Raw genomic sequence first — 22,443 nt, forward strand, 5'->3', positions numbered from 1 at the left:
CAGGATTTTGAGGTGGCATGACGAGATCTCTTGCTCCTAGTTTTTATGACTAAAATTGCCACACTTGCCTTAGGGACCTGTGGGTTTTGAATGCTTGCTGTAGATGAGGTGGCTGACTTGTCCTCAAAGACATTTACAGCCTTTTTGTTTTTTGTTTTTTGTTTTTTTTGAGACAGAATCTTGCTCTGTCACCCAGGTTGGAGTGCAATGGTGTGATCTCAGCTCACTGCAACCTCCGCCTCTTGGGTTCAAGCGATTCTCCTGCCTCAGCCTCCCAAGTAGCTGGGATTACAGGCATATGCCACCACGTCTGGTTAATTTTTATATTTTTAGCAGAGACAGGGTTTCACCATGTTGGCCAGGCTGGTCTTGAACTCTTGACCTCAGGTGATGCACCCGCCTTGGCCTCCCAAAGTGCTGGGATTACAGGCACAAGTGACCACGCTTGGCCCAGTTATAGCCTTAATAATAGGTTTAGGTCAAAGTAAAGCAGCAGTGTATTTCTGGAGTGTGATTCCTACAAATGATTCTGTTCTTTAAATTAAGATGGTGAAGATTTTGGTAACACAGATGTTCCTTCACATTAATTCCCAATTTGCCATATTTAAAAATGAAGGACCCACCCTGGTATTTCTGAAAGTTAGAGACGGAATTTGCTTATTTGTAGAGCGGCTGCACTGGAACACCTGCCCCTGTTTTCTTGCATTTGTAGAATGATCCTCTGTTGCTTTTGAATCATTTTATTTTATCTTTTTTTTTTTTTGTATTATTATCTTCTTTCCAAAAGACTCTGGCAAAAAAGATGACAGTTCTGTATAAGCTGGCCCGGGAGCAGCTGTCCAAGCAGTATCACTATGATTTTGGACTCAGAGCCCTGAAATCGGTGCTGGTCATGGCTGGTGAGCTGAAGAGAGGCTCCTCTGACCTTAGGGAGGTAGGGGCCACGTGCCGGAACATTCTCTGGTTTCAGCTGGTTCATGTGCATTTACTATGTGCTTTCAGGGAGGTGATGGGCACAGCATGGTATCACCTGAAATGTTTAAGTCTTAGCAGCCGCTTCCCCCATCGGTCTGGCCTTACTTTGGCCTCTTACCTGTTATATCGTTTGCTTTGTAATTACACTTAGTACCTTAAGGTTGAGTGCAACATCCTCACTCCAATACCAACATTTATGATGCTTCCATAGTAATAATCAATCTGTAGTCTCAGGATGGGTGTGGCGGAACGGTGGGGACTAACAAAATTCTCATGAAAGCATGAATGTGAGTTGTTATTTTCTCTTTGCAACAAAAGAGGGGAACGATTGTGGTTGTTTTTACATGGACTTTAAAGAAAAAGTTCAGTCAATGCTGTTCTGTGGGCAATAGGCTCACCTGTTTCTCTAGTGACTGTACTCATAATGTTACACACACGCGCACATTTGGGTTTTTTTTTTTTTGGAGGGGTCGAAGGAAGAGATATTTATGCTCCTACAAAAAAGGAAGCTGTAAAATGTAAAACACTGTAAAGTCAGATGAAGCTGCATTCGTCATTGTTACTTCTTTTTCTTAGGAGAAAGAAGTTATATGGAAACTTCTTTCATTTTCTCCCCTGCTCATCTATGTCCAAAGTTGAAGGGCGATCATACTCTCGGGTGGGTCATATCTTCTGAAATGAAAAACCACCGATGCCACTTTCAGTCTTAGCAACAGGGAAAACAGTCCCAAGCGCTATCTAAGGCTCTACAAAAAAGAGTGAAGCGAATTGCAGCAGTCTCTCCTCCTAGGGAGGTGAATATGGTCCCATCACTGCAGTCACAGCTGGCTTGTTTTCTTTTACTGCCTTACACTGAACCCAAGCATGCATTCATAGGCTTAACTGCTGCACAATCTGGTACTTCCTTAGAAGAATGAAAACACATTGCAAATACCAAATATCCAAGGACTTCTGAGAAAGAGGTATAAAACAGCCTTGTTTTCTAGGAGGAAAATCCCTCTTCTCATCCAACAAGGTGGAGTTACACATGTAAAACTGTTTGTACGGAGACGTGATGGTTTCTTCACATAGGAAATTAACTTTGCTATATTGTCTTTGGGCTTCTTTATCACGTCAAAAGTTTGCAAACTTGGACCTTTGTTCTTATTCAGTAAATCTATGTCACAGGATGAGTCAGGACTTAGTGTCTTTTGCTTCAAATTAGAACCACATATTTGGAATTGCTGCAGTTCTCAACTGCGCTTATCATGAGAGTGGCAGAAACTGGAGGACGTTAAAAAGTCCCTGAAGTCAGCTATACTTGCCCTTTGTTTAGTCTTGTTTGGAATAAAAGGTGAAGAATTCACAAATACCACCACCTAAGCACCTGTTTCAAATGAAACATCAGCCTTCAGCTTGCAACATGATGTCTTTACAATTAAGCAAATAGCAGAAGCCCCACGTCAGTTCTTCCTTCTGGAGAAGGCAGGGGAACTGCAATCCCCAGGGCTCCTGTGTTGAATCTGAGAGGTAGAACAAAAAGAAAAGTGGCCTCTTCCATTCCACATCCTGGAGGTAATGTGTAGAGAAGAGATACCCACATATCCAGATAGTGAATACTGAAAAAGAAGCAGGACTACCTGCCCTAGGAGACAACATAGAGATGCTTGCCAGGTCCTGAGTTCAAACTTTTGTTTTTGAGATTTATATAAAAGCACCTAAGACTGGGTGCAGTGGCTCATGCCTGTAATCCTAGCACTTTGGGAGGCTGAGGTGGGAGGATTGCTTGAGGCCAGAAGTTTGAGACCAGCCTAGGCAACATGACAAAATCCCATTTCTTTCAAAACAAATCCCCAAAACCAAAAAATTTAGCTGGTTGTGGTGGCATGTTTCTGTAGTCCCAGCTACTTAGGAGGCTGAAGTGGGAGGATTGCTTGAACCTGGGAGGTGGAGGCTGCAATGAGCCGAGATGGCACTATTACCCTCCAGCCTGGGTGACAGAGTGAGACCCTGTCACAAAACAAAACAAAACCCAAATATATATATACATATATATGGGCACACCTAAAGGTCAAAGCAAATGTTCTTCTTGTGATAAGGAACCTTTGCCTTAGTGTAGATGACCATGCCCCTCTGTAAGGTGGGGAGGAGGAAGGTTCCGCTCCTTCCCTCTGGCCGAAATCTGTTTTATTCTCCTCGCACAGCCCACCAGGACACTCGGCCTCCCAGGAGCAGGCCCACCCCAGCCCCTAGGCTGGATTGCAGCATTGTGCCTCACTCCTCTGCCTGTGCTCCTTTTTTATATTTTATTTAATTTTTATGTTTATATACAATTTTATATTTTATATTTCACTTTTATATATTTTATTTTACATTTTTATTTTCATATGAAATTTTGAAAAATGCATATTTAAGTTTATATGATTTATATGATCATTATTAAATATGAAATTTTATATATTTGTATTACATATAATATATATTTACACTATATAATATACATATTAACATTTTATATAAATTTTATAAATTTATATAATTTATAAACAATACAAATATAATTTATTTAATTTATTAATTTATATAAATGATATACATATATACATTTTATAAAATTTCATTTATATAAAATTATAATATATGTATATCTTTTTTTTTTTTTTTTTTTTTGAGGCGGAGTCTCGCTCTGTCGCCCAGGCTGGAGTGCAGTGGCGCGATCTCGGCTCACTGCAAGCTCCGCCTCCCGGGTTCCCGCCATTCTCCTGCCTCAGCCTCCCGAGTAGCTGGGACTACAGGCGCCGCCACCACGCCCGGCTAATTTTTTTTTGTATTTTTAGTGGAGACGGGGTTTCATTGTGTTAGCCAGGATGGTCTCGATCTCCTGACCTCGTGATCCGCCCGTCTCGGCCTCCCAAAGTGCTGGGATTACAGGCTTGAGCCACCGTGCCCGGCCTATGTATATCATTTATATATAATTTATATTTCATTTTAAATTTTATATTTCATATGTATGTGTATATATATGTGTGTGTGTGTATGTATATATATATTTTTTTCGAGACAGAGTTTCACTCTTGTCACCCAGGCTGGAGTGCAATGGTACAATCTCAGCTCACTGTAACCTCCACCTCCCGGGTTCAAGTGATTCTCCTGCCTCAGCCTCCCGAATAGCTGGGATTTCAGGCACCTGCCGCCACACCCAGCTAATCTTTGTATTTTTACTGGAGAAGTGGTTTCACCATGTCAGCCAGGTTGATCTCCAACTCCTGACCTCAGGTTATCCGCCTGCCTCAGCCTCCCAAAGTGCTGGGATTACAGGCATGAGCCAATGCACCCGGCCATATATGTGTATATTATATAATATGAAGTACATATTATATGAAATATATGAAATATACATATTTTATGTTTAATCTCATATAAACTTTATTTTATATAATTTATATTTACATATTTTAATATAAAAATTAAAATTATGTAATTTCTGTATATATGTATTATATATTTATATATATACAGGACTTATATAATTTTAAATTATATAAATTTCTGTAATTTAAAATTATATAATTTTAAATTAAATGTGTATAAATTTTTTTAAAAGTATAAAATGTTTATATAAAAATTATATTTTATATTTCATAAGAGTGTTTCCACTGGGTTGGAAACACAGTCCAAAGCACTGGGTTCCTTTGGAAATCTCTTGGAAACGTGTTTCATTTCCTGCAGGACGTGGTGCTGATGAGGGCCCTGCGAGACATGAACCTGCCCAAGTTTGTGTTTGAAGATGTTCCTCTTTTCCTCGGTTTGATTTCGGATCTGTTTCCTGGGCTGGATTGCCCTCGCGTCCGCTACCCTGACTTCAATGATGCGGTAGAGCAGGTTCTGGAGGAGAACGGCTACGCGGTCCTACCCGTCCAGGTAAAGCGGGAAAATGAGCTCCCTGTGGCTGTGCATCCTTTCCATTGGCTTTTTGTTTTTGCAGTTCTTTAAAAATATATGTATAGTAAAATACACAAAAGTTTCACCATCTTAACCATTTTTCCCCATTTTTAAATCGTGGTAAAATACACATAACAATATTTACCCTGTTACCTACTTTTAAATGTAGAGTTTGTTAGGCCCGGCGCAGTGGCTCGCGCCTGTAATCCCAGCACTTCGGGAGGTTGACCAACATGGAGAAACCCCATCTCTACTAAAAATACAAAAATTAGCTGGGTGTGGTGGCGCTCGCCTGTAGTCTCAGCTTCTTGGGAGGCTGAGGCAAGAGAATTGCTTGAACACGGGAGGTGGAGCTTGCAATGAGCCAAGATCATGCCACTGCACTCCCGCCTGGTGACAGAGCGAGACTCTGTCTCAAAAAAAAAAAAAAAAAAAAAAAGAAAAAATGTAGAGTTTGGTAGCACTAAGTACATTCACATTGCTGTGCAACCATCACCATTATCCATCTCCAGAACGTTTTCATATTGCAAAACTAAAACCCTGTACCCGTTAACTACTTACCTTCTCCCCTCGCTCCAGCCGCTGGCAACCTCTGCTCAACTTCCTGTCTCTACAGATTTGACTACTCTAGGTACCTCCTATAGGTGGAATCATATAATTTTTGTCCATTTGTGTCTGGCTTATTTCACTAACAGTGTTTTCAACATTTATCCATGTTGTGGCATGTGTCAGAATTTCTTCCTTTTTAAGGCTAAATTTTATGTATGTAGTTTGTTTCACACAGTGTGATCAGATGACTCGAATATTTTGTTTTGAGGCATCAACCATCAGAGGTTCTTTCCTCACCTCACCTTTTTTTTCTCCTGAGTCACACTTAGAAAAAAATTGAATTAGATATTGCTGGGGTAGGATTTGGATCCTCTGAAGAGCCTGTAAGCTGTATATGTTGTCATTAAGCCAAATACGTATTGATTGGCAGAGTCCTGCTGAGAATGTAAATGCTCAGAGCCTCCAGGCCTGGGGGGTTGCCTCGGGTCAGCCAGCTTCAGGGTGTCAGGCTACCCCGGAGGCCTCAGGCCTGGGCAGTGGGCACCGGGTACCGGCTGTGGATGAGAGCTTTCTGTGCCTTTCCTGACCCTGATTTTCTCTGTAGTTGGTTGTTAAAAGCATGTGTTTTCCGGAAGGAATGTAAAATGGTGCAGCCACTTTAGAAAACAGCCTGGCAGTTCCTCAACAGGTTAAACCGAGAGTTACCATAAGACCTGGCAATTTCACTACTGGGATCTACCCAAGAGTGAGGATAAACATCTGCTCAGAATTGTTCACGAATGTCTGGAGCAGCATTATTCATAATAGCCAAAAAGTGGTAGCAACCCAACATCCCTCAATTGATGGATCAACTGCTGAAACAGAATGTGGTCTGTCCATGCCATGGGATATCTTTTGGCCATAGAAAGGAATGCAGCACTGACGCATGCTGCAACATGGATGAGCTTTGAAAACACGCTAAGCAAAAGAAGCCAGATGTGAGAGATCACACATTCTAGGATCCCATTTCCATGAAATGCCCAGAATGCGCAAATCCATAGAGAGAAAGTAGATGAGTGGTTGCCAGGGGCTGGGGGAAAGGGGACTGGAGAGATGGGTGCAGGGTTTTTTGCGGAGAGGGGTGATAAAAATGTTCTAAAATTGCTCATGGGGATGGTTGCACAAGTCTCTGAATATACTGGAAACCATTGACTTGTACCCTTTCAAAGGTAAATTGTAGGCATGTGTGTTGTATCTCAATGAAACTGCTTCAGGAAAAGATCATGTTTTAGCCCAACTGCCATTGTTTGTCCCGCAGGTGGATAAAGTGGTTCAAATGTTCGAGACCATGTTAACCCGCCACACGACGATGGTGGTGGGACCCACCAGAGGGGGCAAGTCCGTCGTCATTAACACTCTGTGTCAGGCCCAGACCAAGTGAGTATGACCTCCATGGGGAGGGCCTGACTGCCAGGGGGCTCACGGTATATGTTTGGTGGCAGTATTACCAAGTCCCACTTTGCTCTCTGATTTCCTGGGAGGGTAAATTTGTAATACACACCCCTTTTGACTCAGGGTGTTTTTACTGACTTTATTGCAGACTCAGTTAAGATATTTTAGAATGCAAAATAGCAACCCGCTTGTGCATCAGATGGTGAATAGGTTCATTTGTGAAATGAGAGTTTCACAAACTATCTTATGAGGATATTGTGAAAATGAACGTGAAGTCATAGTTTTTTGGTGTCTAAATTGGTTCCTTAAAGTAATTCAGGATTCACCTTATGCAGCACTGCTGTGGTTTCGCAGTGGCCAGAAAAAGAATGTCACCTCCCTGGGTGCCTTATAATCTCTAGCCCTTCAGGGGCAATTCTTCATGCAGGAAACAGTGATCGTACACTCCCACATTGAAGACCATAAAGGAGCCAGGCATGGTGGCTCATGCCTGTAATCCCAGCGCTTTGGGAGGCCAGGGTGAGAGGATCGCCTAGTCCAGGATTTTGAGAACAGCCTGGGCAACATAATGAGACTCCGTCTCCACATTAAAAAAAAAATTAACTGTGTGTGTTGACGTGCACCTGTAGTACAGCTACTCAGGAGGCTAAGGAGGGAGGATTGCTTGAGTTCAAGAGTTTGAGTCTGCAGTGGGCTAGGATTGTGCCACTGCACACCAGCCTGGGCAACAGAGTGAGACCTTCTCTCTAAAAAAAAAAAAAAAAAAAAAGAGAGAGAGAGAGTATATCATAACAGCCTGCAGTGAATTGAAAGCCTTCTACTGAAAGTGGATTCCTGACTCCTCGCTTCTCTCCTAAGCAATAGCTAGATTCCAGAAAGACCTCCGTGGATGCTGACAGTCTGGCAAAAATCTAAATCAAGCCAATAATTTTTGTGACTTAATAGGCAGTCTATAAAATCTAAAGAGTAAGTGTATGTCATTTGTTCCCGTTGTTTCTTCATATGTTTCATATGAGAAAACGAGCTGACAGTGGTTTACTGACTCTAAGTGGGCTGTACTGTGGCCATCTGCATTTCATTTTTTAATTTATTCATTGTTAAATAGTTTATAGAACTATCACACACGTATGTATGTCTAATGTAGCATGTACATTATTACGACTTACTGATTTGTTGGTTGTGAACTGTGGAGTGTGTGATGTTTAGTTCTCTTTGGCTGAATTAATCCTATAGTTAGGGCTGTGGGGATTTACAGGCACTATGGTGAGAAGTGCCCTGTCTGCTTGATCCATGAAGTCAGCACAGAGCAGATGTTGTTCTGCAAGTAAGAAGGATTGAACATTTGTAGTTCAAAGCTTTGTTATTATCCTGGATGACTGAGTACGGTCTCCTATACGCCCTTAATTCTGAGATATTTACTTAAATGCCATATATATGAATATGGAATATGCATAAATATGAAATATACATGAAAGTTAGCTTCTTGGCGCCCTCCAGAGGCGAAGCTGTGCTTCTAGTTCAGACCTCATTTGTGCTGTGGCCACATTTTTGGTGAAATGTGGTTGCTTTATGTTTAGAAGAAAGCACTAACAGTGAAGGGAAGCCCAGTGAAGAGTTTGCATGGGTTGCATTTTAAATTTTGGCTTGAATTCAAAACATCTAATTCCTCACAGAGGGAACCCAGACTGTTTTCCTCATGCATTTAGTTTGCTTGAACCATGGCTAAAGCCTCTCTTGATTTAGGCTTGGGCTGATGACAAAGTTGTACATCCTGAACCCCAAAGCCGTGAGTGTCATAGAACTCTATGGCATCCTGGACCCAACCACCCGAGACTGGACCGATGGGGTGTTGTCAAACATCTTCAGGGAAATCAACAGGCCAACGGATAAGAAGGAGCGAAAGTGAGTATCTTTGTAGGTAGGAAAGATCCTGAGTTAGTTAATGTTAATTAGCTCAACATTAAAAACGGTGGCAGGACTATACATTGTAGCTTCATGCTTGGATTTCAGCAGACTTGGAGTTCAATCCTGGAGGCTGTGCTTCGGAAGTGAGCAGTCCAGTCTTAGTGCTTTTTACGTGTGACCTCAGTCTTCTTAGTGATGCAATGTGCTAGGTACCGGGATTGTTCCCAGCTTACCACAGAGGAAACTGAGGCCTAGAAAAGATCAGAAACGTGCCCCAAGGCCAGGGATTTAACCCTGATCTGTGTGACTCTAAGTCCTCAAACACAGCCGCCATCAAGCTGCCTGGTCACCATGTTCTATGGCAAGGTAAGTCAAAGAAAGATAGCAAAGTGCCATGGAAAATGCAGGAATGCCCTCCCGAGCCACGGTTTTCCATCTGTAGATGTGGTTGATGGTGCCCTGATGACATCACCACGTGACATGGCGAAGGCCAAGTGAGGCCAAGTACAGAAATGCTCTGAGGGTGTGTAAGGTAATAAATGCTCTGAGGGTGTGTAAGGTAAAAAGCTTTTAGTTGGTCCTATAATATCTCTTTGTAAACGCAGGAATGGTTCTGATTTTATGTTCTAATCAAATCCCATTAATAATAAATAAAATCCTTAAATAACAAGAGTCCAAAGTCCCGACTCATGGCTTTAAAAACAGCTTCTCAGCACTTTTCCCCTGGTTCTGGATGAACCCACGATTCCACACTGAGTTCCATCATCTTGTTTTTGGCGTTCTTTAATTTTGAGCAGTTCCTTAGGATTCTTTATCTTTTATGACCTTCTTGTTCTGGAGGATTCCAGGCCAACTGTTTTAGAGAATGATCTCAGTTTGGGTTTGTCAGTTGCTTCTTCATAATTAGATTCAGGCTATGGCTCTTTGACAGGAAGGCCGCAGGAATGATGCTGTGTCCTTTGCTTCTCATCACGGGCACGTGGTGTTGGTTGCCCTATTATGGGTGGTGTTAATCTTGATTATTGGGTTAAGGTGCCATTTTCCTCTTCGCAGTTGATATGCAAATGTAGGGAGATATCTTATGACTAAGTAAATATCCCATTTCTCATCCAACCTTCACCCATTCACCCAATGGTTTGAGCATCTGTTGATGGTTGCTTGAATCTAGTCGTCATTGTTGTCATCATTGTCCTCCTCTTCCTCCTCCTCTGTCTTCTTCTTTCTTCTTCCTCCTTCTTCCTCCTCCTTCCTCCTCCTCCTCCTTCTCCTCCTTCCTCCTCCCTCCTCCTCCTGCTCCTTTCTCCTCCTCCTCCTTCTCCTCCTCCTCCTCCTCCTCCTCCTTCTTCTTCTTCTCCTCCTCCTCCTCCTCCTCCTTCTCCTCCTTCTCCTCCTTCTCCTTCTCCTTCTTCTTATTCTTCTTCGGGGTCATGCTCTGTTGCCCAGGCTAAGTGCAGTGACATGATCACTGCTTACTGCAGCCTCGAACTCCCAGGCTCAAGCAATCCTCCCACCTTAGCCTTCCAAGTGACTGGGACTACAGGTGCATGTCACCACGCCCAGCTAATTTCTGCTTTTTTTGTAGAGACAGAGTCTCCCTGTACTGGCCAGGCTTGTCTTGAACTCCTGGGCTCAAGGAATTCTCCTGCCTCAGTCTCCTACAGTGCTGAGATTATAGGGGTGAGCCACCACGCCTGGCCTTTGAGTCTTCTTATAATGAATATAAATGGAGATTTTCTATAGGGACAACTGGTGAAATTTGAATGTGGCTTATATATTAGATAATAGTATTGTGTCAATATTAAATTTCCTGAGTTTGATAATTCTGCTGTGGTTGTGTAAGAGAAGGTGCTTATTCTTAGGAAATACTTGCTTAAGTATTTAGGGGAAGGAGGCATTTTATCTGTAATTGACTCTCAAATGATTTAGAGAGAGACAGAGTAAGAGAGCGCACAAATCTGGTAAAAAACGTAACAGTGGGGGAATCTGACTGAAAGGCATATGGGAGTTCTTCATACTATTTTATTCTTGTAACTCTGTAAGTTTGAAATTATTTAAAAATAAAAAGCTAAAAAGAAAAAAGATATGGGAAGGAAATAAACCAAAATGTTAACGCTGAAAAAAAAAATCCAACTACTTGTATCAGTGAGTTAAATGGAGGCACTATCAAGCCACCATTTCAGCACAGTAGAATAGCGTCTGTCCTGTGGAGATGGGCTTCGCTGCATGAGATGTCACCCAGTATAGTCACAAAATGAAACCATCCCGAAGCTTAAATACCTGAGGCCTTGGAAGTAGACGTGCTGCCAGCACGCATGGTGTGTAAACTAGGGCTTGTAAACTCAGATTCTCCCAGGGTCCCAGCAGGTAGCACAAATGAGTGAAGTGGAGCAAATTACATGGTGGTGTTAGCTTCCTAGGGCTGCCATAACAAATAACTGGGTGGCTTAAAGCAACAGACATTTATTATCTCACAATTCTGGAGGCCAAAAGTCTAAAAAGAGGTGTGAGCAGGACTGCACTCCCTCCAAAGGCTCTAGGGCAAATCCTTGCCTCTTCTGCTTCTGGTGGTTCCAGGTGTTCCTTGGCTTGTGGCCACATCATTTCAACCTTTGCCTCTGTCTTGGCCTTCCCCTCTGCGTGTCTCATGTCTCCTCCTGCTTTTCTCTTATAAGGGCATTTGTCATTAGATTAGGACTCATCTGTATAAGCCAGAATGATCGCATCTTGAGATCCTTAATTACATCTGCAAAGGCCTTTCTCCAAACAAGGTCACCAGTCACAGCTTCTGGGTGAACACATCTTTTGGTGGGGGGTGGGTACCATTCGACCCACTACACATGGATATCCAAAATACTTTCTTTACTCTTGACTGTACCACAGGAAACCAGGGGTTAAAACCAGTGATAATAGCAATTGATACTCAGCCTCAGGTGTAAGAGAATGAGGTAGGCGTTGTGGCAGGGGCAGGGACTATGACACTTTCTGTCTCCATAGGCAGCCACTCCTCAGCATCAGCAGATTGTTCCCATGAAGGAATCCAGGTCTGTGTGCTCAGAACTTCCAGTTTGCCCAAGAAGTGAGAAATTCAGATTTTTGTGTGAAGTTCCCTTATTCTTAAATATTGGCAACTAACTCAAACTTCTTTTTTTTTTTTTTTTTTTTTTTTTTGAGACGGAGTCTTGCACTGTTGCCTGGGCAGGAGTGCAGTAGTGCTATCTCAGCTCACTTCAACCTCTGCCTCCTGGGTTCATGCAATTCTCCTGCCTCAGCCTCCTGAGTAGCTGGGATTACAGGCACACACCACTACGCCTGGCTAATTTTTTCTATTTTTAGTAGATATTGGGTTTCACTATGTTGGCCAGACTGGTCTCGAACTCCTGACCTCGTGATCCGCCTACCTTGGCCTCCCAAAGTGCTGGGATTACAGGCTCAAACAATTTTTTATGTACCATTCAGTTAAACCTGTGGGCCAGCTAGGGTGCTCTGTCTCAGATCCTGGTTAGAAAACCCTGGGAAAAAAACATTCAACATGAATGGGCAGGTTATACCAAGTTCCATAATTGGAAACTCTCTAGGACCCATACCTCTCCTTTCTTTGGTTACTGCAGGTATATTTTATTTGATGGTGATGTGGATGCTCTATGGGTGGAAAACATGAATTCTGTGATGGATGACAACAAGTTGTTGACATTGGCCAATGGGGAACGCATCCGGCTCCAAGCACACTGTGCCCTGCTCTTTGAGGCAAGTAGTGATTAAAAGTAAATTTGAACATAAGTCTTTCTTGTAATTAAAAATGTAAATGTTTATTAAAGTAGTAGTAAATATAGACGATTATTTAAAAACAAACAATACATAAGGGTTTATAATGAGTACAACTCTTTGTTCTTTACTCCTCTCATCCCTCTTTATCCCAGAGGTGACTACTTTTACTTTTTATGAATTGTTTCTTCTCGTGATTACCCTACTGTCTATAAGTAACAGGCTTAGCATGATATTCTTCCTTTATACATTTTATAGTTTATACATTATCTATTGACTGACTGCTACAAAAGTGAGAATTCATCTCTTATACCACTAACATCAGAATAGTATATTGCTAAGTTGGTTAATAGTAGATAATGTTTACATTATAATGAAGATAGAAATATTTACTGAAGAACCAACTAATATACTGTGATTACATTTACTTTCTTTTAGAGCCATTTGCTTTGTCTGGAGTTTGTAATTGCCTTCCTTTTTTTTTTTCCGCACACTATTTGCCTTTATCTTAACCTCATTTTTTTATTTTTTTATTTTTTTATTTTTTAAATTTTTTTTATTTTTTTGAGACGGAGTCTTACTCTGTCGCCCAGGCTGGAGTGCAGTGGCCGGATCTCAGCTCACTGCAAGCTCCGCCTCCTGGGTTTACGCCATTCTCCTGCCTCAGCCTCCCGAGTAGCTGGGACTACAGGCGCCCACCACCTCGCCCGGCTAGTTTTTTGTATTTTTTAGTAGAGACGGGGTTTCACTGTGTTAGCCAGGATGGTCTCGATCTCCTGAACCTCATTTTTTTTTAAACTTTCTATCATATCAAGTATTCTGTTGAGCCCCTTTATTTCCTGGAGACTATTCTCCAAAGCCCTCTATCTCCTGCTTAGGATATGGACTGCTTGTTTCATAGGTGTGGCCCTGGGACTTGCTTTCACTCTAACTTAGTATTAATGCCATTTCTAACTGTAAAATTGGTGGGTACATGGAATATTTGTACATATTACTATCTGATTAGCTGACTGAACTATATTTTTTTGTAGAGAGAGCTAGGTTTGTTAATATATCTGGTTTAGCTGTGTACTTATGAAGTTTTTTACTGCCTGATCTCAACTATTTTAAAAAAATAATAAAGAAAAAAGATTGACTGGAAAACACTTCAAAACAACATTTGTTTCTAGGTGGTGGGATTTGGATAACTTATTTTCTTCTTTATACTTTTCTATTTTTTGTCAGATATTCTACAACATATTTTCACATTAATTTTATTATAGAAAAACTAAAAAGATGTTACATCAGAAGTGTGTAATCTTCTCATCAAAATCCCAGGTGTTCAGTTAAAAACCTCATGAAAGCTGTGTTCATTTTGATATGATTTGGATTTCATGCAGTTGTAAAAACTTTCCATAAGAGAAGGTCCTTAAACATCTAGTTTATCTTGTGTATAGCTGTAGCCATGATTGATTTTCTTTATTTCTCCAGGTTGGAGATTTACAGTATGCCTCCCCTGCAACCGTCTCTCGATGTGGAATGGTTTATGTGGATCCTAAAAACTTGAAATATAGACCTTACTGGGAAAAATGGGTTAATCAAATACCAAACAAGGTGAAGTTTTTTTCTAAAATGAACTTAAAGTTATCAGTATTGATGGCTAGTTGGATAACATAGTCCAGAGGGATGTTTGTAGTCGAAGGTGATGACCTTGTCCTTGACCTGCCTATGTCCCTGAGCACAAATTAAGTGAAAACATGGCAGACACACTTTTTTTTTTTTTTTTTTTTTTTTTTTTGAGACGGAGTCTCGCTCTGTCGCCCAGGCTGGAGTGCAGTGGCTGGATCTCAGCTCACTGCAAGCTCCACCTCCCGGGTTTACGCCATTCTCCTGCCTCAGCCTCCCGCGTAGCTGGGACTATGGGCCAGCTCGCCCGGCTAGTTTTTTGTATTTTTTAGTAGAGACGGGGTTTCACCGTGTTAGCCAGGATAGTCTCGATCTCCTGACCTCGTGATCTGCCCATCTCGGCCTCCCAAAGTGCTGGGATTATAGGCTTGAGCCACCGTGCCCGGCCCACGGCAAACACACTTATTTGATTTCAGATAATTTATAGCCAGTGGGATAGGTAATGATTGGATTGGTTGGTCTAGACCAGAGGTTGACAAACTTTTTCTGTAAAGGGGTAGATAGTAAATATTTGAGACTTTGTGTGGGCAATATGATTTCTTTCACAACTACTCAACTCTGCTGTTGTGGCATGAAAACAGCCAGAAATTTGTACACGAATGGGCATGGCTGTGTACCAATAAACCTTTATTTACAAAACAGATGACAGGCCAGAAGTGTGTGTTGTCTTAACAAAAGGCTTCTGTGAAAAGTGCAGAGATGGATGTGACAGTCATGTTCGGGTTGTGGCTCAACCACACCTAGGACACTATGACCACCTTCTCAAAGGAACACAGGTGGTCTGGGTGTGTCTCTAGGAGGGCTACTAGGTTGGAGGTGAATGGAAACCAGGACATAATTATGCCAGAGAAGAGCAGAACAAAGGAAGCATGATAGAACCATTTGAGGCACTGTCCTGTGGGAGACAGCTGTCTCAGGACCCGTGCAATCCCTGGTGGTGATTGGTGCCTTGATAGGGAGGGGGCCTTCACTGCTTTACAGTCTTTGCTGGATGACTATGGTCACTTGAACTCTAAGATGATCAGCCTCTTTCCTGTCAAATGGGAACTGTTATCTTCCCTTCTTCCTCCCCAAGGGCATGGTAGACCCTGTGGCAGCGAAATGAAACACTTCATGATGAGATGAAAGCATATTGTAAAGGACAAATCTCTCTGCTAATATAGGGCACTATTATCAGGGTTTCCTCACCTGCCAGATGTATCATTCATCAGAAGATGTTGCTCAATCCTCTTTGGGCAAGAACAGCTTTCCACTAACTTCCATTTAAATAAACGAACCCTTGAAATGCTTTGGAATGCTGCTTTTTTACAGGTGGAACAATACAATTTGAATAGTCTCTTTGAGAAATATGTGCCCTATCTCGTGGATGTGATAGTGGAAGGGATAGTGGATGGAAGACAAACAGAGAAGCTGAAGACAATAGTTCCTCAGACAGACCTCAATATGGTAAGAAACGATCCCTGCTGTTAGCAAAAAGAAATTCTTTCCTAAAGACAGGCTCACAGTAGGGTTTTAAGGGGAGTGAAGATGCCAGACAGGGTAAACAGTAGCATTGTTGGTTAGTGCCAAGGAGGGCACCATGCTTGCTTTTGTGCAAGTCAAGATACTGGGTTCCATCTGTCGGAACCAACGTGATGGGTCATATGCTGCCATCGCTCTGGGACCTGGGATCCCAGGATTTATGACTGGAATGGACTCTGTGGGGGTGGACTATGTGAGCTGAACCAGATGTTTTCCTGTGAACCAGGTAACCCAGTTAGCCAAGATGTTGGATGCGTTACTAGAAGGAGAAATAGAGGACCTCGACCTGCTGGAGTGCTACTTCCTGGAGGCTCTGTACTGCTCTCTGGGAGCCTCCCTGCTTGAGGATGGAAGGACGAAATTTGACGAATATATCAAACGCCTTGCTTCTTTGTCTACTGTTGACACAGAAGGAGTTTGGGCCAACCCTGGGGAACTGCCAGGTGGGAACCGAGTGTCGCCTGTTTCCCTGCTCTGAGTGCCTTTGGTTAAATTTCTAGAGGAAATGAACAAGCTTTTCCACATTTCTGTCTGTCTGAGTTTTCCAGGTTGTTTGCTTCTTTAGAGAAACATGCAATGGTCAGAGCACATGACGGAGACCCCAGAAGCAGTTCAAATGCATCGACTGCTGTGGTAGAAGCCCAAGCCCTCTGGATGGTCTTTCTGGATGACAGTCAACTTCTCTTGCCTCAGCGTAGGCACTTGCTTCCTTTGCTCTTTAAACTTGTCACATTCTGCATGACTTTGAGTTTCTTCTCCTGTGGGCTTCCCTATCTGTTTTTTAATTTTTATTTTTAACCACCTCACTCCATTTCCACCGTATAATTCATCTGCTGTATTCCTGACTATTTGCACAGTAGACAATCAAGAGTGGATTTGTAAATCGTTCATAGGAAATCATAAAATTAACATTTTATGTTTTTGCACAAAACTGTGCATCTTCAGTGAATCATCCATGATGAAAAAGATGCATTCTCCAAGGTCTACATGCAGTGCTAGGACTCTTCTTTGTCCATCTCTTATTGCTATTTGAGCATGGCTTGAAATATAGATGGCTTTTGAAGTTGTATTTTATACTCCTTACCTGGTGGTCTTTTTAAAGTTTAAAATGAAATGACCTCTGGTCTTTCTAATGGAGAGTCATGGAGCAAATCAAAGATGTTTTACAAGTCCCTGCTTTATTCGGCGGGAGTCTGAGTGCACTCTTCCAGAGCTGAAGTCTCCTTTGAGGGAGTGCTTTTCTGCTCCGCCGGCCACGCTGGCTGTGCACTGCTGCCGCCTACAATTCCCTTACTCGGAGACGATGTTGGCCTGCTTCCCTGGCTTGCCTCCCTCATTTGCCCTCATCTTGGGGGCCTGAATGGCCCGGTGGGCATCCCATTTCCTGACACCTGCTCACAACTCCAGCCCTCCAGGCCCTCGAGGACACCCTTGACGGTGATCTCTGGCACTGTCATGTCTGTGTCACGAATCCTGCTCTCCGCCTACTCTGCCTCTGTGACTCGGGCCACTGTGCTCCTGTTTGGCCTCATGGGGATGGCCACTCTGTTGCCCCAGTGTCTGCTGTCGCCTCAAGCACCCATACTTGCCCCTTCCCTGCATCCTCACTTCCTTGGCTGGTGGCCTTCACTTCAGTCACTCTTGCCTGAGACCCCCAAATGCCTTGCCTAATTGTCCTGTTGAATCCCTCTGAGAAAACCCCAAGTCTGTCTTCTCGGCCTCTCTAGGGGCTGACAGGGAGAAGACCATGCAGCCACAAAGACAGATGTCTCCATACATCCCAGTCCCCAGCTGGCACCCTCACTCCTGGCTCCAAAGGAGCGTTGGGCCTTTTCCCCACATCTCCACCCTGCCCCTCGCCTCTCTCTGCAGCTGATCTTTCTTCCTGCTTCCACAGGAACAGCAGCAGCTGTCTGATAGGAATCTCTCCTTCCAGCGGAAAAGCCCACAGCTCCCGTCTTCAGCTTTCTCCTTTTACAGTGGAAGAGGACACCCCCACTCCACCTCAGCCAAGGCCAACCCAGCCCCTTCCTCCTTCTCAGGCTCCTCGTTCCATCTGAGTCTCTCTCATCTTCAGTCTCCCCCTCTCTACCATCCCGTCAGCTCTTAGACACGCTCAAGTAAAGCCTTGCATGGCCTGGGTGGAGGCGATGGTGATTACCTGGGCACCCGCAGCTTCCATCTCTCCCCTGCCCCGCCTGGGTTGCTGCCTTCCCGTGTTGTCCGCTGTTTCTGCACGTCTCCCGCTGCAGCACTTACGGCTCCATACTGAAATGGCCACTTCTTGCCTGTATCTGTCCCCCACCTGGCCCTCCAACAACTGCAAGGGTAGGGACCAGGGCTCTCTGCTTCGCTATTGTATTCGCAGGGAAGTGTATGTCCAGTGAATGGGAAGCGTTAGTTGAAAATACTCAGAAAGTGCCTGACCAGTGCACAAGTCACATTAGTGACTGTCCCGTGAACAAGAAACATAAGCTCCAAATACTTGGTATGTGTCCAGTGATGAGTAGCGTTAGTTCAAGGTACTCGATATCTGTCCAGTAAAGGAGCAGCATTGAAGTACTCACTATGGCCTCCTTGCGGTACACGCAACATTAGTTCATTTCAAGCATGTGCCAGAACCGGTTTTACATTTCCATGTTTATGATTGAAGTGAAATCAACCATTATTTCCTGCAGGTCAACTTCCAACCTTGTATGACTTTCATTTTGATGACAAACGGAATCAGTGGGTCCCATGGAGTAAATTAGTTCCAGAGTATATTCATGCCCCCGAGAGGAAATTTATCGACATCCTGGGTAAGTCATAGTCAAATCCTTGTTCCTGGGTTTAGGAGTGTGTGATCCTCACTCTAGGAGGAGGCAGAGAAGATCCCATGGCTTCTCTGTTACTCTAAGTCCCACGCAGAGAGCTGGTAGAGAAGAATTGAAGAGGGTGAGCCGTGGGCCCTCCTGGGCACAGAGGGTGGCCCCTTTGGTATTTTTGTCAGCTGCTGGCTCTGAGTATCTTCCGTGGCTCTTTCCCCAGCAGGCCGATCCCCACAGGTGGATGAGATGCTGTTTCGCCTCCCCTTGCCTTTCCCTAGGCTCATCTTCAGTCCACAGAGCTGTCTGGGTGGGGACCAAATGGCAAGGAATGAGGTAGTGTTTTATAAAGGGCGCTCACTTGTAAAGCTGTGTGCCATGGGCGTTTATATACTGAGCCACATTTAGAATGCACCCCTCTGGCTATTTAGATAAAATATGGGCTGAATAATTTCCCAAAGCATGTGTCTGACTTTGGTCCATTGAACTTGTAGAGTGGGACATCCCTGTTTTCTCAGGAGTCCATCAGGATGAAAATATGCCAGTGCAGGAGGGAGCCACATGTGATGCTGTGGTTTCATTGTCTCTTCAGAGGAAGGTGTTGGTCAGGAAGTTAAATCCCACAGGGGTCTGAGTGATTTCAGCAACAGAGAAGCTGAGTTTTTAATATCCTGAGTATAAGTCAGAATTGCATCTTAAAAACAGCTTGGGTGTTCTAAACCTGGACTGTGGTGAGGATCGCACTGCTGTAGAACTATGCCAAAGTCAATAAATTATACACTTAAATGGGTGACTGTTTCTGAGGTCATGTCTTGGCCTTTGCTGCTGTTTTTTATGGGATCTGTGGGATTCTAGGACAATTCCACGTTGCCCCCAGTGCTCACCCTACCGGAGCTGCTGCAATGCCCCTGTTGTTAATATCTATTTTAGTTCACACAGTGGATACCACTCGGTCTACCTGGATATTGGAACAAATGGTTAAAATTAAGCAACCTGTTATTTTTGTTGGTGAATCTGGCACTTCTAAGACAGCCACTACCCAGAATTTCCTCAAAAATCTGAGTGAAGAAACTAACGTAAGTCATTATTCATATGAATTATCTATTGCTGTGTAACAAATTACTCCACCGCATAGCAGCTTCATACAACAAACACTGTGATCTCACAGTTTCCGTGGGTCAAGAATGTGGGAGTGGCTTACCTGAGGGTTTCTAGCTCAGGCTCTCATGGGATTGCAGTCAAGCTGTTGGCCAGGGCTGTAGACATCTGGAGGCCTGGCTAGAGCTGGAGGATCTTCATCTGAGATCCTCATCTGAGATGGCTGAAGGCTGGAGGCCTCCATTCCTCACCCTGGGGCCCTCTCCACAGATGGCTTGGGTGTGCTCAACATGGTAGCTGGCTTCCTCCAGAGTGAGTGCTTAAGATAGGTGGCAAAGCAGATGCTATGATGTCTTTTATGACCTGGCCTTGGAAGTCACATACCCTCCCTTCTGCCCTAATCTATGGGGGAGACAGAATCCACCCTGTACACCCTGATACAGTGTGGGAGGGGCCTGTACCAGGGCGTGGACACCTGGAGGCGAGGAGGATCTGGGGCCCTCTTAGAGGCTGGCTGTCACATTATTCACCATCATTTTTGGGTTTCTAAAACTTTTCAAGTGTTTCCTTTCCTTACTCCAGCCAGTTACATGTCCAATTTGTAGGAGGTCAGATATGTACCCAGCATGGAGTTTGCGGGGTGCACAGGACAAGTGAAGTGAACCAGCTGTGAAGATCTGTTCTGTAGGGATTCACAGGCAGTGGTAGGATAAACATGGAGATGTGCACAGGGAGCATGGCGGGGTTTACAGCCAGGGGGACCTACGGGTTTGTGGAGTCAGGCACTAGGATGCCGCATTTGGGAGCCTCCGTCACAACACCCCTCCCCCAGGACTCTGCAGCTGGTGCTCATCAGCCCGGCCAGGTGCACCTGAACGCAGTCGCTTTAGCAGGGCACACATTCAGCTTCAACACGTTCAGCTCGTGTGCACCTACACTTTGGGTGCCCTACATGGAGAGGGTTATGGAAGGCAGAGGTTCGTTCTCAAAGTATGGTCCCCAGACTGGCTGCCTCAGCATCACTGGAAACTTGTTTAAAAGATCCCAGAGGCCGGGCGTGGTGGCTCATGCCTGTAATCCCAGCACTTTGGGAGGCTGAGGCAGGTGGATCACGAGGTCAGGAGATCAAGACCATCCTGGGTAACACACTGAAACCCTGTCTCTACTAAAAATGCAAAAAAATTAGCCAGGCATGGTGGTGGGCACCTGTAGTCCCAGCTACTCGGGAGGCTGAGGCAGGAGAATGGCCTTATTCTCCTGGGAGGCGGAGCTTGCAGTGAGCCAAGATCGCGCCACTGGACTCCAGCCTGGGTGACAGAGCGAGACTCCGTCTCAAAAAAAAAAAAAAAAAAAAAGATCCCAGACCACCAGGCATGGTGGTTTGTGCCTGGTAGTCCCAGCTACTCAAGAGGCTGATGAAGGATCACTGAGGCTGTGAATTCATGGCTGCAGTGAGCTATGATTGCACATCACTGCACTCCAGCCTGGGCAACAGAGCAAGACCCTATCTCCTAAAAATAAAAAAAACAAAACACACCCTGATCTACCAAATTGGAAACTCTGGGAAATGGAGCCCAGCAAGGTGTGTGGCACATGCCCTGCAGGTGGAGCTGATGCATAATTAGTTAAGTGTGAGAACCACTACTCAAGGAGCTCTCGCCAGCCTAAGCATGGCAGGAGGGCTGAGGACACATGCATGAGCATCCAGGGGGCTTCCCTCACCCTTCCCACCAGCAGTTAGTCCCAAAGCCTGAACCACTTGTTCATGCTCTCTTTGACTTGTTTCGATACAGCCAGCATGATAGTGATTTATGTTTGAATATTGTCATATTGAAAATACTGTTGGATATTGCATCTCATACGATGCAATTACTCTATGAAGTAGTCCAAAAAGATGTCATTACAATCGTCTTACAAGTGAGAAGAACAAGGCTCTGAAAGGTTGAATGACTTTTTGGAAGTCACCTTGCTAGAACTGTGCAGAAACAAGACCCTCAGTCTACTTTCTTCTATGTCACATTGTCCCCAAGGCTCACATGTGACAATTCGCTATTGACTCATACAATCTGCTGAAAGGAAAGAGGAACTCTTGCTTTAGCACTTAGAAAATAATGAAGCACAGACTCACACTGGGTTATTAAAAAGTTAGTTCAGAGGGATTTGCAAAATAGTTGCTAGCTTGTGTGCAAATGTTGACTGCTGTACCCTGAAGAAAAGGCTGGCTTTTCACATCATCTCTTTCTGCTTCAGATTGTGTTAATGGTCAACTTCTCCTCCCGCACCACGTCCATGGATATCCAAAGAAATTTAGAAGCAAATGTGGAAAAGCGAACCAAAGATACTTACGGCCCGCCCATGGGAAAACGCCTGCTGGTGTTCATGGATGACATGAATATGCCAAGGGTAGTTAGACGCTCAAGCAGGTGGAGGGATGGGTCAAGACAGTGCTTGTGTTTGCATGGGTGTGTGTGTGTTAGAAGTGAGTATGAGAACGTTGATATTTACCTCTGTGCAATGTCTGCAGGGCGCAGGCTGCAGGGAGCCAGCCTAGGGCAGAATGTGCCTGGGATGCTGTTCTTACACAGAGGGACCTTGCCCTGACTGATCACGTTCCCTAGTTTCTTAGAGGAGGGAAGCAGGTAGCTGGCAGCCTTTGAACTAAATTCAGTATGTATTTGAGGAAGTAGTTTCTAAAGGAGCTCTTCTTTAAATTAATAATACTGATGTTGGCTCTGTGTACATGGGAGGCATCAGGGCAGATACTTCCCAAGAATTCCGCTGGACTTTTTGAGGAAGAGAAACTTTGGCTGCC

At 44.0% G+C, this 22,443-nt stretch overlaps 1 protein-coding gene across 2 annotated transcripts in view; it reads left to right on the forward strand.

The window, feature by feature from the left end:
* The window catches only part of DNAH10 (dynein axonemal heavy chain 10), a 176,780-nt gene that overhangs the window by 93,975 nt on the left and 60,362 nt on the right, over positions 1–22,443 (forward strand). For both annotated transcript variants that reach the window (XM_050747794.1, XM_050747793.1), the window contains exons 36-46: positions 788–934; positions 4,684–4,875; positions 6,743–6,861; positions 8,620–8,778; positions 12,390–12,525; positions 14,014–14,136; positions 15,520–15,654; positions 15,956–16,172; positions 18,408–18,527; positions 19,464–19,609; positions 21,882–22,034. In XM_050747794.1, the coding sequence (XP_050603751.1) occupies positions 788–934; positions 4,684–4,875; positions 6,743–6,861; positions 8,620–8,778; positions 12,390–12,525; positions 14,014–14,136; positions 15,520–15,654; positions 15,956–16,172; positions 18,408–18,527; positions 19,464–19,609; positions 21,882–22,034 (1,647 nt within the window). The remainder of the gene's footprint in view (positions 1–787; positions 935–4,683; positions 4,876–6,742; positions 6,862–8,619; positions 8,779–12,389; positions 12,526–14,013; positions 14,137–15,519; positions 15,655–15,955; positions 16,173–18,407; positions 18,528–19,463; positions 19,610–21,881; positions 22,035–22,443) is intronic.

Source organism: Macaca thibetana, chromosome 11 (assembly GCF_024542745.1).
Source record: "Macaca thibetana thibetana isolate TM-01 chromosome 11, ASM2454274v1, whole genome shotgun sequence".
Taxonomy (NCBI): domain Eukaryota; kingdom Metazoa; phylum Chordata; class Mammalia; order Primates; family Cercopithecidae; genus Macaca; species Macaca thibetana.